General features: G+C 43.6%; 1 protein-coding gene across 4 annotated transcripts in view; it reads right to left on the bottom strand.

Annotated features, from left to right (window-relative positions):
* The window catches only part of DOCK1 (dedicator of cytokinesis 1), a 433,046-nt gene that overhangs the window by 293,922 nt on the left and 125,273 nt on the right, over positions 1 to 13,851 (bottom strand). For all 4 annotated transcript variants that reach the window (XM_064145308.1, XM_064145312.1, XM_064145309.1 and 1 more), the window contains exons 26-27: positions 9,625 to 9,752; positions 4,895 to 4,990 (exon numbers count right to left, since the gene is read on the bottom strand). In XM_064145308.1, the coding sequence (XP_064001378.1) occupies positions 4,895 to 4,990; positions 9,625 to 9,752 (224 nt within the window). The remainder of the gene's footprint in view (positions 1 to 4,894; positions 4,991 to 9,624; positions 9,753 to 13,851) is intronic.

Below are 13,851 nucleotides of genomic sequence, written 5' to 3'. Positions count from 1 at the left end.
CTTGCAGAGAAGGCTGGTCCCTTGCCTTACCCATGAGGTCAGGCTAGTACTACAACTCATCCATTTCACTGCTTTTCCAAAGAAAACTGATCCAGCAACAGTTGTTCATTCTTAGTCAAAGCCCTATCCATAGGGTGTAATGTAGAAAAAGCATTGTATTATTACAAGTTTAACAGCCTCCAATTGCATGTTCTCTTGAAACACTAAATTCAGTGTCTCCTGTTGCTACTACATCAGCTCATCTAGCAACTTCATCTCCTGAAGATTCCTGTTCACCAACGTAAGATCACATTATGTTCAAACATTCTACTTCAGCCACCTGTTCCAAGAGAACTGCATTTTCATCTGACTGCTTGAATTCCTGACAATCATAGAATGACAAAATCATTAAGATTGGAAGAGACTCCAAGACCAAGACCAGCCATTAAACCAACAATGCCAACTCCACCATTAAACCACTCCCTTAAGTGTCACATCTAGAAGTTTTTTTGAACACTTCCAGGGATGGCAAGTTCACCATTTTCCTAGCTGGCCTGTTTCAAGGTCTGACCGTTTTTTCAGTGAAGAAATTGTTCCTAACATCCAACTTAAACCTCTTCTGGTGCAACCTCGAGCCATTTTCTCCACTGATAACCCAGACCTCTGTCCCCTCTGAAAACATCATCTCTCACTGATTTACCACACAGTCAAAACCAACAAGAAAGCTATGCAAACCTCAGACTCAGAACAAGATTAAAACAAACCAACACCCCAATTATTAAAATGTAAGTGAAAACAACTTCTACAAGACCATGCTCTTGGATCTTTACCCCATAGATCCCAAAGTTCATGCACGCCAAATGCCACAGGAGTTCCCATTAGGATAGAGGCTTACAATGAAGAAAGTGAATTGAAACAAACTTAACACTATAGGGGAAATTGGGAATCTACATTTCCCTGTTGCCACCTAAGAGAAAAGAGGCCTTGTCTCAAACAAGGACTGCTTCTTCTGCTTCAGCTATTCAAGGCAGGATCCTCAGAATGAAGCTAACACCTGGTAATCCTTACTGGAGATCTACTTCTTGTATACAGGAATAAATGCCACTTTCTCCATATTTTTGATTCCAAGAGCCTGTTTTCTGCAATACTTACAGTGTATTCCAATTCAGTTTTACATGGAAATCATAGAATCAACCAGGTTGGAAGAGACCTCCAAGATCAGCCAGTCCAACCTAGCACCCAGCCCTAGCCAGTCAACCAGACCATGGCACTAAGTGTCTCATCCAGGCTTTTCTTGAACACCTCCAGGGACGGTGACTCCACCACCTCCCTGGGTAGCCCATTCCAATGCCAATCACTCTCTCTGCCAACAACTTCCTCCTAACAACCAGCCTAGACTTCCCCCAACACAACTTGAGACTGTGTCCCCTTGTTCTGTTGCTGGTTGCCTGGGAGAAGAGACCAACCCCCACCTGGCTACAACCTCCCTTCAGGTAGGTGTCAACAGCAATGAGGTCTGCCCTGAGCCTCCTCATCTCTAGGCTAAACACCCCCAGCTCCCTCAGCCTCTCCTCATAGGGTTTGTGTTCCAGGCCCCTCAGCAGCCTTGTTGCCCTTCTCTGGACACATTCCAGCACCTCAACATCTCTCTTGAATTGAGCGACCCTGACACAGTCAAGTAGTTCTTCAAGTACAAGATGCACCAGCTTTAACACAACACTGTAGTTATCTTTACATCAGACTACCCCCTCTGTTCTGTGGTTTACTTCATTTGACTCTATTGTTAAAGGATTTTGAAGAGGCATAACATATTTTTTTAATTCCTTCTAATTATCTTTTAAGGATAATTCTCTAATGTAACTTGCAGGCAAAACTATACTAGTACTGACCAAAAAAACAAACCAGCACATAATCTCAACCTGATTCTGACCCAAAAGGTGTCAAATTACACTTCCTAGTTGTTATCACTTCCACTTTAGTCTTTCTACTTTGCTGACACCACCAAAATAATTTACTGGTTGAATACAGGAAAATCCTTTCCCTAGAGTAAATGAATTTATTGGTTGATCACAGAGGATCATTTCCCCAGAAACAATAATTTTTGAGTTGATTACAGGAGGATCCTATCCACAATAGACTAGATTTTAAGGTAGGAGTAAGTAACCCATGAAAATACCAGAGTCCTATTAATGCTCATGACATAATTACAGAGTGTGCAGGCAGAGTGATTTCAAGTTGTATTCATGATCACTGTGGATATTTTTAATACAACTGTACTTAATTAAAATAGGTACAGGAGAAGTTTTCAAATACACCTTGATAAATGCAAAAGGAATAATTAACATTTTTAAAATACCACTGAAATCATACTCATCAAAACAATAATTAATTCACATCCTAAGCATAACTGAGGAAGTTTCCTGTATGTCTTACACTACATCTTCTGTGCAACTGGGGGAAGAAGGGAAGCTTTGCTAAGGGAGAGGAGCTTTAGACTAGTTCTTAGGAAGAAGTTCTTCAGTACAATCATAGAATCAAGCAGGTTGGAAGAGACCTCCAAGATCAGCCAGTCCAACCCAGCACCCAGCCCTATCCAGTCAACTAGGACATGGCAGTAAGTGCCTCAGCCAGGCTTTTCTTCAATACCTACAGGGATGGTGACTCCACCACCTCCCTGGGCAGCCCATTCCAATGCCAATCACTCTCTCTGCCAACAACTTCCTCCTAACATCCAGCCTAGACCTCCCCTGGCACAACTTGAGACTGTGTCCCCTTGTTCTGTTGCTGGTTGCCTGGCAGAAGAGACCAACCCCCACCTGGCTACAACCTCCCTTCAGGTAGTTGTAGACAGCAATGAGGTCATCCCTGAGCCTCCTCTTCTCCAGGCTGCACACCCCCAGCTCCCTCAGCCTCTCCTCATAGGGTGGTGAGATCCCGGAACAGGCTGCCCAAGAAATCTGTGGATGCCTTCCTTCTGGGGGTGTTCAAGGCCAGACTGGATGAGGCCTTAAGCAGATCAGTTTAGGTGAGAAGTGCCCCTGCCCATGGTGGGGAGGTTGGAGTAGGTGGTCTTTAAGGTCACTTCCAACTCAAGCCATTCTACCATACTGTTGTACAGAACCTAAAGACATTTCTGCTGTATATTATTAACAACTTGTGTAGTAACACACAATGGAACAACATATCAGCTGTTACTGCATCACAGCACTAGGATATTCTGTAGAAATCTCTACTCAAAACCATTTTGTGCTCCAATAACAGACCTGATCATCCGTCATGGCTTTCTTACAAGTCCTTTTAAATCAAAGCAATTAAAAGAAATTATTCTTTCAAGTCAAAGTAACAAAAATGGAATGGCAAAAAACAAAACACTTTAGTGGATCATGCACTAAAGCTAGAAATGCAGCAGATTTGCTGACACAGGCACCATCATCCACCAAGAAAATGCGACAGCAGTAGCCAAGTAATATGTCCCAAGAACAGTAACCTCTTAACAAGTCAAACATCCCTGTGTCAACTGACACACAGAAATGAAATAAGAAAAAAACAAGATTAAGAAATTAAAATAAAAAAGGCAGAAGATTGAGAACTGACTACCAAATAAAACCTCTAAGGAAAAAAAAATAGCAGGGTATCAAACTGAAGTGAACCAACTCTATGTAGAACAGGACAGCTACTTAGATTAGAAATCTGACCCACATTGACCACTATCTCACACATTAATCTCCAAATACAGACATCTAACAGAGAATATAATGTAAAAGCAAGCTCACAGTGAGACTTCAAAACCACACCAAGATCTCTTCCCATTTTGGATGTCAACAGATCTCACTTATTTCATAATTCAGACCAATGATAAAGTCAAAGAATTCAGATGTCAGGATTTAAAATCACAGTGCCATGCAACCAAAGTAGAGCAAGCTGAAGATACTACATCAGTCTTTCCTCTTGATTGTTAAAAGGAAATAATTGGGGGCTCTGTTGTATTTCTCAATCATCCCAACATTGCCATAACTGGGGGCTCTGCTGTATTTCTCAATCATTCCAACATTGCCATAACTGGGGGCTCTTGTATTTCTCAATCATTCCAACATTGCCATAACTGGGGGCTCTGCTGTATTTCTCAATCATTCCAACATTGCCATAACTGGGGGCTCTGCTGTATTTCTCAATCATTCCAACATTGCCATAACTGGGGGCTCTGGTATTTCTCAATCATTCCAACATTGCCATAACTGGGGGCTCTGCTGTATTTCTCAATCATTCCAACATTGCCATAACTGGGGGCTCTGGTATTTCTCAATCATTCCAACATTGCCATAACTGGGGGCTCTGCTGTATTTCTCAATCATTCCAACATTGCCATAACTGGGGGCTCTGTTGTATTTCTCAATCATTCCAACATTGCCATAACTGGGGGCTCTGTTGTATTTCTCAATCATTCCAACATTGCCATAACTGGGGGCTCTGTTGTATTTCTCAATCATTCCAACATTGCCATAACTGGGGGCTCTGTTGTATTTCTCAATCACTCCAACACTGCCATCCGCCTTGGTTTTCTCTGTTGCAGTCAAAACAGCAATCAATTCCTAATGCAGTGACAAACATTCAAGTCATTCATTTCCACACCTTTCAGCCAGCTAATTCCAACTCCTGCCTCATTTTGGTTACCATAAACATCTACAATCCAGCTAAACTACTTGGCCACCAATTTTTTCTAGGTATTCTTTTTTCTATCCATCCCACAAAACCCACACAACCTCCATTTACAAGGGACTGCTTCACAGCTTACTGAGCACAAAGACAGCTATAGAAGGTTTTGATTGCTTTGGGTCAGTGGGGATTTAAGTTCTATTACAGCCAGGTTCAAAAAAATGTGACCAAGATATTTAAGCTGACATCAAGAGACACTTACGATGAGCTCCGAATCACGTCCCATGGAAATGACTGTTCTGTTTACTGTCCTCAGTAGCTTCTCCATGATTATCTGGACGTGGCGTTGTGTTGGCCCCTAAGGAACAAGCATAAATTAATGGTAACTAGATACAGCCACTAACAAAACTGAACTCTTCATGCTTGCCTTGAAATCAGCCTGTCTTGTCAAAGTTAAATGAAACATCACTCGCTGCTCTTGATCAAAAGCAAAAATTGGTCTCCTATTTTAACACACACCATGCAAAGACTGTTTTTATTCATGCATGTTGCTGATAACTTAAGATGTCCTCTCACAATTCTTTAAATGAAATGCAAGTCCCTGGAAATAGAGCAAAGCCTAAGACATTGAATTACCTAATGATGTAATTTTCTTAAGTCATTTTTTTCCAACTTCTAAAGCACACAGGCCTTAATCAATGATGGTTTTAAACTAAAAGAATGTAGACAAGAAATAGAGAAGAAATATTTTACAATGAGGGCAGTGGAACATTGACCCAGGTTGCCAGAGATGTCCCATTCCTGGCAGTGTTTCAGGTGAGGTTGTCTGGGGCTCTAAGCAGCCTGCTCTAGTTGCAGATGTCCCTGCTGACTACAGGGGGTTTGAACTAGATGATGTTTAAGGGCTCCTTCCAACCCCAAACATTCAACAGTTCTATGTCCTCATAAAAGGCTACCAGGTTGGTCAAGCATGACTTCCCCTTGGCAAAAACATGCTGAATGCTCCTAATGACACCACTGTCCTTGATATGCCTCAGGATAGCACAGAGGATAAGTTGCTCCATTACCTTTCTAGAGATGGAGGTGAGGCTGAATGGTCTATAGTTACCTGGGTCCTCCTCCTTACACTTTTTGAAGATTGGAGTGATGTTTGCCCTCCTCCAGTCCCCAGGCACCTCTCCTGTCCACTATGACCTATTGAAGATGGTGGAGAGTGGTCTGTGCGAGCTCCCTCAGCACCTGCAGGTGCATGCCATCAGGACCCATAGACTTATGGATGTCCAGATTACTCAACTGTTCCTTAAGCCAGTCCTCATCAATCAGGGAAGGCTCCTTTGTCATGCTTTCCTCTGGTGCCTCAGGTGTCAGGGGGTCCTGAGGACAGTCACCAGCAGCACAGATGGAGATGAAGAAGGTATTTAATAAATCTGCCTTCTTTGTGTCCTCTGTCACCACAGCACTCTCCTCCTTCAGCAGAGGGCCTACATTGCCTGTAATACTAGCTCTTCCTGCAATGCATTTGAAGAAGCCCTTTCCTTAATCCTTGACCTCCCCTGCAAGGCTCAGTTCCAACAGGGTCTTAGCCTTCCTAGTTGTTTCCCTACGCTCTCTGACAAGAGTCCTATCTCCTCCCAGGAGGCCAGCCCCTCCTTCCATGATCTGTAGAATCTCTTCTTCCACTTAAGTTTGCTTATCAGTTCTTTACTTAGCCATGTGAGTTTCTCTGGCTTCCTTTCTCAATTTCCCTCTTGCTGGGAAGTGGATCTTGAGCTTGGAAGAAGAGGTCCTTAAATGTTAACCAACTATCATGGGCCACTCTGCCTTTTAGCACCCTGTCCCATGAGATTTCACCCAACAATTGCTTGAAAAGGCCAAAGGTAGTCCTCCTGAAATCCAGTAGTTCTGCTTGATATCCTGTTCCTACCAGACAAGATCTTCAACTCCACCATCTCACTCTCACTAAAGGCCAAGGCTGCCCTCAACCCGCACTGCTCCAACCAGACCCTCCTTGATGGTGAGGATAAGATCCAGCGGTGCTCCCCTCCTAGTTGGCTCCTCCTCCATTTGCATCAAGAAGTTATCATCAATACACTGAAGGAACTTCCTGGCCTGAGCTGAGTAGCCCTTCCAGCAAGTATCTGGGTAGATGAGAACCAGGGCCTGTGATCATGAGGCTGCTGTTAGCTGCCTGTACTAGGCCTCATCACTTCCTCATCCTGATCAGGTGGCCCATAACAGACACCCACAACTGCATCACTCATCATAGCCTGTCCCTTAATTTGCACCCACAAGTTCTCAACTCATTCCTCATCCATGCTTGGACACAACTCAAGACATTCTAGTTGCTCCCTCACGTAAAGAGACACCGGAGAGGAGATCTTCTCCAAGCTTGTATCTAAAGGGTGGGCATCAGGAGGATGGACTCAGACCCTTGCCAGTGGTGTCCAGCGACAGGACAAGGGGGAACAGGCACAAACTGGAACACAGGAGGTTCCACCTAAACAAAAGGAAAAAATTCTGTCCTTTGAGAGTGGCAGAGCACCACACCAGAGGTTGTGGAGTCATCTTCTCTGGAGAGATTCCAAACCTACCAGGACACTGTGATCCTGGGAAACATGCTCTGAATGATCCTGCTTTAGCAGGTGGTTTGGACTAGCTGACCTCCAGAGGTCCCTTACAGACCCCATGATGATGGGATCCTGTGATCCCCCTGCTCCATCGCCAAATGAGTATCTGTCTTCTGGAGCTACTAACCAACAGCAGTGCATAGCAGCTCTCAGCTCCTGCAGTCCTGCTCCAGCTGGGCTCAGCCCAGAAGATGATGGACGTACAAGTGAGTTCTACCAAAGGGAGAAACGCAGCCAGCAGAGCATCAGAAAGCAGCTGATGAGAACTAAAGTTCCTTTTTTAACTTTTAAAACCAACCTGCACTCCAAAGCAGTCACACAAAACCGCTTGCAAAAACCAAAATCAGAACAAACCCAGACCAGAGTCAAATCAGACACAGCTATCATGGGAGTACCTGACCCATGAAGGTCCTTCCCAACTAAATTAGTCTATGAGTCTCCTTAAGACTGAATGCTCAGGCTGAAGCCTCACCAGCAGAAACCTCTTTAAGAAAGTATCTTACCACTGCAGCTCTCCAGCAAAGCACCAATGTTTGGATATTTGTGTGAACTCAAGGGAAGACAGAAAGGGACTATTATGCAAGGTACACATCTGCACAGCAGCCCAGGGCTCTGCACAGGTTCTCACATGACTCCCTCATACCTCCACGTCTGAATGCATCAGACAGTTGTGCTAGTTATGATATTCATGCAGATGCCACCATGTGCCAGCTCAGGTTCTCTCTTCCTGAGGTGGAGAATTAAACTGTCTTTCAATGGCACTTTGGTTGTAGTAGTCTTTAAATGGTGCTTCAGAAAGCTAAGCCAGTTTGCTGTGTTGACAAAAGTATGGGGTTTAACATATATACACATTATTATTAGATATTATGAGGCCACACCTTGAGTACTGGGTTCACAGTTTGGGTCCCTCAATACAAAAAGGACATTGAGGTTCTAGAGTGTGTCCAGTGAAGGACAACAAATCTGGTGAAGGGTCAAGAGAACAAGTCCTCTGAGAAGCAGCTCAGGCAATTGGGAGTGTTTAGCCTGAAGAAAAGGAGTGTGCTAGTTTGAAGCTAGCTAGAATGTTTTGGTGAGAAGGATTAGATTACAGGCTGTGAAAGGGAAACAATGGTGATGTCTACTTCACTCATAGGCTTGCTGAGAGGTATAAGAACAAGAACTGAAACACAGATAAGGGAGTCACTCTTCATATGAGCTCTGAGCTGCCTTTCTCCCTAACCTCGCCCTCCATCTCTGCGATTAATCCACTTTGCTTCCTAACCCCCCTGGCTGACCTCCATTCTTCCTTGGGGCACAAGGCAACGTCTGGGGTAAGGTAGAAGGGTGGGAGAAGGTGGAAGGGCGGTTGGGAGCCCCTCCTGGGGACTCAGGTTTCTGGGAGGGCTGTTGTGTTTCTGTATTACCTTTCACCTTGTATATTTCTGTCTATAACTGTATATACTGTAAATATCTGCTTGTGTATTGTGCTAAGCTGTAAATAATAAGCTTCATTCAAATTTCCAGAGCAGACTGAGTCCAGTGTGGGTGATTTCCAAAGTGCAGTGGGGCAGTGAACATCCAAATCATGACAAAGAGGATGAAGTGAGACCTTCTCATTCTCTACAATTCCCTGAAAGGAGGTAGGAGCAAAAAGGTGGTTGGTCTCCTTTTCCTAGTAATGAGCAATAGAACAAGATTAAATGGCCTCAAGTTGCACCAGGACAGGTTTAGGTTGGATATTAGAAGAAGCTTCTTCACTGAAAGGATTCTTGAACACTGGAACAGGCTGCCCAGGGAGGTGCTTGAATCCCCATTCCTGGAGGTGTTTCGAAGAGGCAGAGATGTGGTGCTGAGGGACATGGTTTAGCAGCAGACTTGGGAGAGTTCAGTAATAACTGGACTTGAAGGTCCTTTCTAACCAAAGCAATTGTATGATAAACTATTATAAGTATGAAGATAACAGATTATGTGTTTCTACATGTGTCTCTGCACATACCTCTTCAAGCTGGCATAGCAGGCTGTTATCTGTACAAATCCAACACGTGTTTCCCAAAACACTCACCAAAAAAAAAGCTTAAAATGACAATTTTCCACCTGGCAGAGGCATGACATGATGTAAGAGAACAGCTGAACTCCCTATATTTTCATTATCTAGCCAATGCCTGAAGAAGTGTTATCAAAGTCCTGTATTGAATGTGCCTCAGAACCAGTAAGAAGCACCCTGAGATGTTCTGAGATCTCCTCCTCACTGAATATCTAAAAAGAAGACTTGAGACAGGTTCAGGAAAAGTAGTAAGAGGAAAACATAATCTAAGCCATTAGGAGCTACTCATTTAATTCATTCTACTAAAACATAGCCATCCCAGAACCATAAGGTACTAACCACATCTTTCTTGTAAAGCACCTCCAGGATGTTACTCAGCAACTGGCAACAAGCCTCCAAATCTTCTTGTCTTTCCAAGTGACACTTCAGCTGATCTGTCATTGTTGGCAGCAAGATCTCCCTGCAGTCTGCACACAAAACACAAGGTTACACACACAGCTTTAAATAACTTCATATCTCTGCCCAAACAGACTATTTCCTTGAGTGCTTACATAAGATTAAACCCAAAAAAAGTACAGGGGAAAAAGAAAGATCCCAGATTGCCAGTCATCTGCTTTTAAACCAAAACCATAACAACCTGACAAAGTTATAAGCAAGGGAAAATGAAGGGTCAGGATAAAAATGGGCAAGCACTACCCTCCCACTACCCTCATTTCAAAGAACTTGGGTGGTCTCACTGATGTCAGCTGCCCCTACTTAAAAGGCCTGATTAACTGGACCTATCCAGCACTATCACACAGCACAACACAAATCATACTGTAGAGACTCTGCTTCCAGCTTGGCTTGTTGAGTGCTGCCAAGGCATTTTCGGCTCCTTAATCTTACCTGTACTGATTACCAATGGACCACTGCTGACCGCAGGGGGATTGGAGTAGATGACCTTTAAAAGGTCCCTTCCAACCCAAAACACTCTGTGATTCTAGTTGTCTGTATAAGGCAAGTACAGGACTTGCAACGAGAGATGGGGAAAATGGACACAGAACTAAACAATGGAGCTCAACATTTTGGCTTAAGTCAAGAAAGTAAGGAAAAACAAGACAAAGATTGATACTCGTAACACATGGATAACACTGGGGCACTGATCTCATTAATCTAATTAATACATAACCTGCAAATTATCTTGAACAAAAGGAGACCAGGCTCCATCCAGCCTGGCCTGGAATGCTTCCAGGCTTGAAGCCTTATCTGAGCAGCCTGCTCCAGTGTCTCACCACCCTCATGGAGAAGATTTTCTTCTGAATGCCTTATCTAGTTCCTTCCAGTTTGAAGCTACTACCCCTCATTCTGTAACTCCATGCCTTTGCAAAAAGCCCCTCTCCAGCTCTCCTGAAGTCCACCTTCAAATACTGGAAGGCTGCTCTCAGGTCTTGCCAGGGTCTTCCCTCCTCCAGACTGAAAAACCTCAGCTCTCTCAGTTTGTCTTTACAGCAGAGGTGCTCCAGCCCTCTGATCATATTTGTGGCCTCCACTGGTCCTGCACTAACAGTTCCATGTCCTTCCTCTGTAAGGGGCTCCAGAGCATAACCTAATAGTTACTGTTAAGTTGTCCTGAAAGGTGGAAGCACACATACAGTCCCTCAAAGATGTTGCCCTTGTACTACTACATCTACCTGGCCAACAACCTCTTGAAAATACGACTGAAGAATTCACTTAGTCAAAAGCTTCACTGGCTGGTGGCCCACAAGATCTAAATTACACAGTACCTGGAAAAATATGGATGAAGCTCATGACAGCCACACAAAAGATGTAACACACTGACTTCTTTTTTTATTGTTATTACCCAAATTGCTTGGACTCGATGGCATCTGGATGACTCACAAGGGGAGGTTTTATGACAGTCCTTAATGACTGTATCATTGCTTTGAGATTATTTTCACACAAAAGCTGAATTCCCTGGAACATTCAGAAATGCTCCTGAACACTCAATTACATCTTTATTTAAGAGGATTTAAATAGTTCTAGACCAGTAAGCATCATGACTCTGACAGCAAGAAGACGACTGACATACAGACTTCAGCAGAAGGCATAAGAGTAACAAGTGAAAGGTGGAGATTTACCTCAGGTAAGAGGTGGTGACCCCATATTGTAGTGTGAAAGCAATTTAGAGTTATAGCCAACACCTTCCTGAGAAGCCAAGGAGTCAGCAGCCCAATCACAGAATCACAGCATCGTTTTGGTTGGAAAAGACCTCTAAGATAGAGTCGAGATGTCAATCTAACACCACAGTGGACATTAACCATGTCTTTAAGTGCCATATCCACAGGTTTCTTCAACACCTGCAGGTGTGGTGACTCTACCACCTCCCTGGGCAGCCTGTTCCAATCCCTGACCACTCTTTCACTCAAGACATTTTTGCTTATGTCCAACCTAAACCTCTCCGGCACAATTTCAGGCTATTTCCACTCGTAAGTCTCCTCTTCGTAGCAGCAGTGTGCTGCCCAACAGGAGAAGCTCCTTCTGTAATCAAACATTCCCTTTATTGATACACATTTGGTCTCTCCTTTTGCAGAGGACATAGCAGGCATTCAGAAGCAATCAGAATAGGAAGAAATTAAAAGAATGAGCAAGCTGGTGCTGAGAAGCTAAAGCAAACACCAGCAGATCAAAGGATGGAATATCTGCATGATCAAGGTGACCCCAGCTGTGAATCACCAGAATGAAGTATCTTTTATTGGCTTCATCTTTTGCTGAAGAGACCTCCAGAGACAGAATGTGCACTTCCACCCTTGACCATACCTAGTGATTCTCATCAGTATTTAGGAGAAGCTGCACCCCAGGTGCTGAGGTGTCCATGCTGTAGAATGTACCACTGTAACCCATCGGTACAGCATGGGCTTCACACACAGGTGACAACTTTCAAATGTCCCTGTAATAAGAACTGAGGCTGAGCTATCAGCCTGCTGGTTACAAGTATGGGATGGACAAGCGCTAAACTGCTGTATACAGGTACCAGAGAAAGCTGACAGCTAGGGGGTAAAGGAGTGCCAAGGAAGAGTCAATACATGCCCAAGGCACTGTATTTTGGCCTGTAGTGGGACAACAGGCACAGACACTAAAAATTCACTGCCAAAATGGAAATTACTCTCATTTGATCAGTCCCAGGGAAAAAGTCTGGGCTTCAGATGACAGATGACTTTTTGCTACCATAAAGGAGAAGGAACAGGATGGAAGAGATGAAGACAGACTTCATAGGGAAACAGTCTCTGTCTAAACTCTGCTAGAAGCATAGTCAATGCTCTACAGTTCCACGGCAATGGCTTGAACTGTTCTTTGCAGCTGCTTCAGGATTCTCAGGTTATCAGTGACCATAGTCTCCACTGTCCTGCAGAGCAGGAAAAAAATTACAGGAGGTGTACCTCCAGAAATTCATCCTTGTAGCAAGATGCACAGCACTGAGGCTGAAAATCCTGCTCTCAAACTACACAATGGGGAGAAATTAGTGTCACTGACACCTGTAGTGAGAAGAGAGTTGGTCTATTCCACCCAGTATCAAGTGATCAAACAAAAAGAAATGGTCTGCAACTGTGCCAAGGAAGGTTTTGGTTGGACATTAGGAAAAATTTCTTTCCTGAAGGAGTGGTAAGGCATTGGAACAGGCTGCTCAGGGAGATGGAGTCATCACCCCTGATGGGTTCAAGGAACATGTGGACATGGTACGTTGGCATAGTTTAATAACCACAGTGGTCTTAGGTTGAAGGCTGGACTTGATCTTAAAGGTCTCTTCCAACTGAAACAATTCTGTGACGTAAAAAGTAAGACAAAACAGGTTTAATGCAATATCTGAATGAGATGCTAGAGAGAAATTGAAACAGCAGTATCCTCACTCTGCCTTATGAGCTCGCACACGGAGAATGAGAAACAACACCATAAACTGTTGTAGCTGTTCAAAAGAAACACCCTTCAGTCGTGAGTGACTCACAGAAGTGCACACTCACTAGGAAGGCACAAGTGGGCTCTCAGTGGAAGGAAGCCCTTTGAAGAGTTAGTTTCTTCAATGTAGAGTTTGTCTGTGTAAATGCTACTTGGTCATTTAACCTCCAGCTTTGTAACTCAAAAGGCAGAAAAATCATGGAACCCTTGTTGAAGTTTTTGCCCTGACAAACAAGACTCTAGACCCTGCAATGTCCTCACCTAGGGAAATATACCTAGCCATGACTTTAGCACATTATGTCCTTTAGGTAGCAGAGAAATGGATTACAAAAAGATGCAAATCTAGTAACAAAGAAACACTTTCATCGTAAGTTCCCATTCTTTGTTTACAGCTCCATTATCCTAAATCTATACAGACAGTAAAAGTGAAAGCAGGTGGTGATCTCTGCAAGAAAGATTAGCTGAACAGAACTGACCTCATTGAAGAAGCTCATTTACCAGGACACTCATTAAATGATCTAAAGCTATTTATATGAAAATGAAGTCTCCAAGCTGCCCTAATAGGCTAGACAATGATATATGTGCATGTAAAGGAACTCTTTGCTGTTACATATTTCAAATGTGTAGCCTTAGCTT

This window comes from Pogoniulus pusillus, chromosome 6, assembly GCF_015220805.1.
Source record: "Pogoniulus pusillus isolate bPogPus1 chromosome 6, bPogPus1.pri, whole genome shotgun sequence".
NCBI lineage: Eukaryota > Metazoa > Chordata > Aves > Piciformes > Lybiidae > Pogoniulus > Pogoniulus pusillus.
The sequence above is the reverse complement of the archived record's forward strand: the minus strand, read 5'-3'. Positions and strand labels throughout refer to the sequence as shown.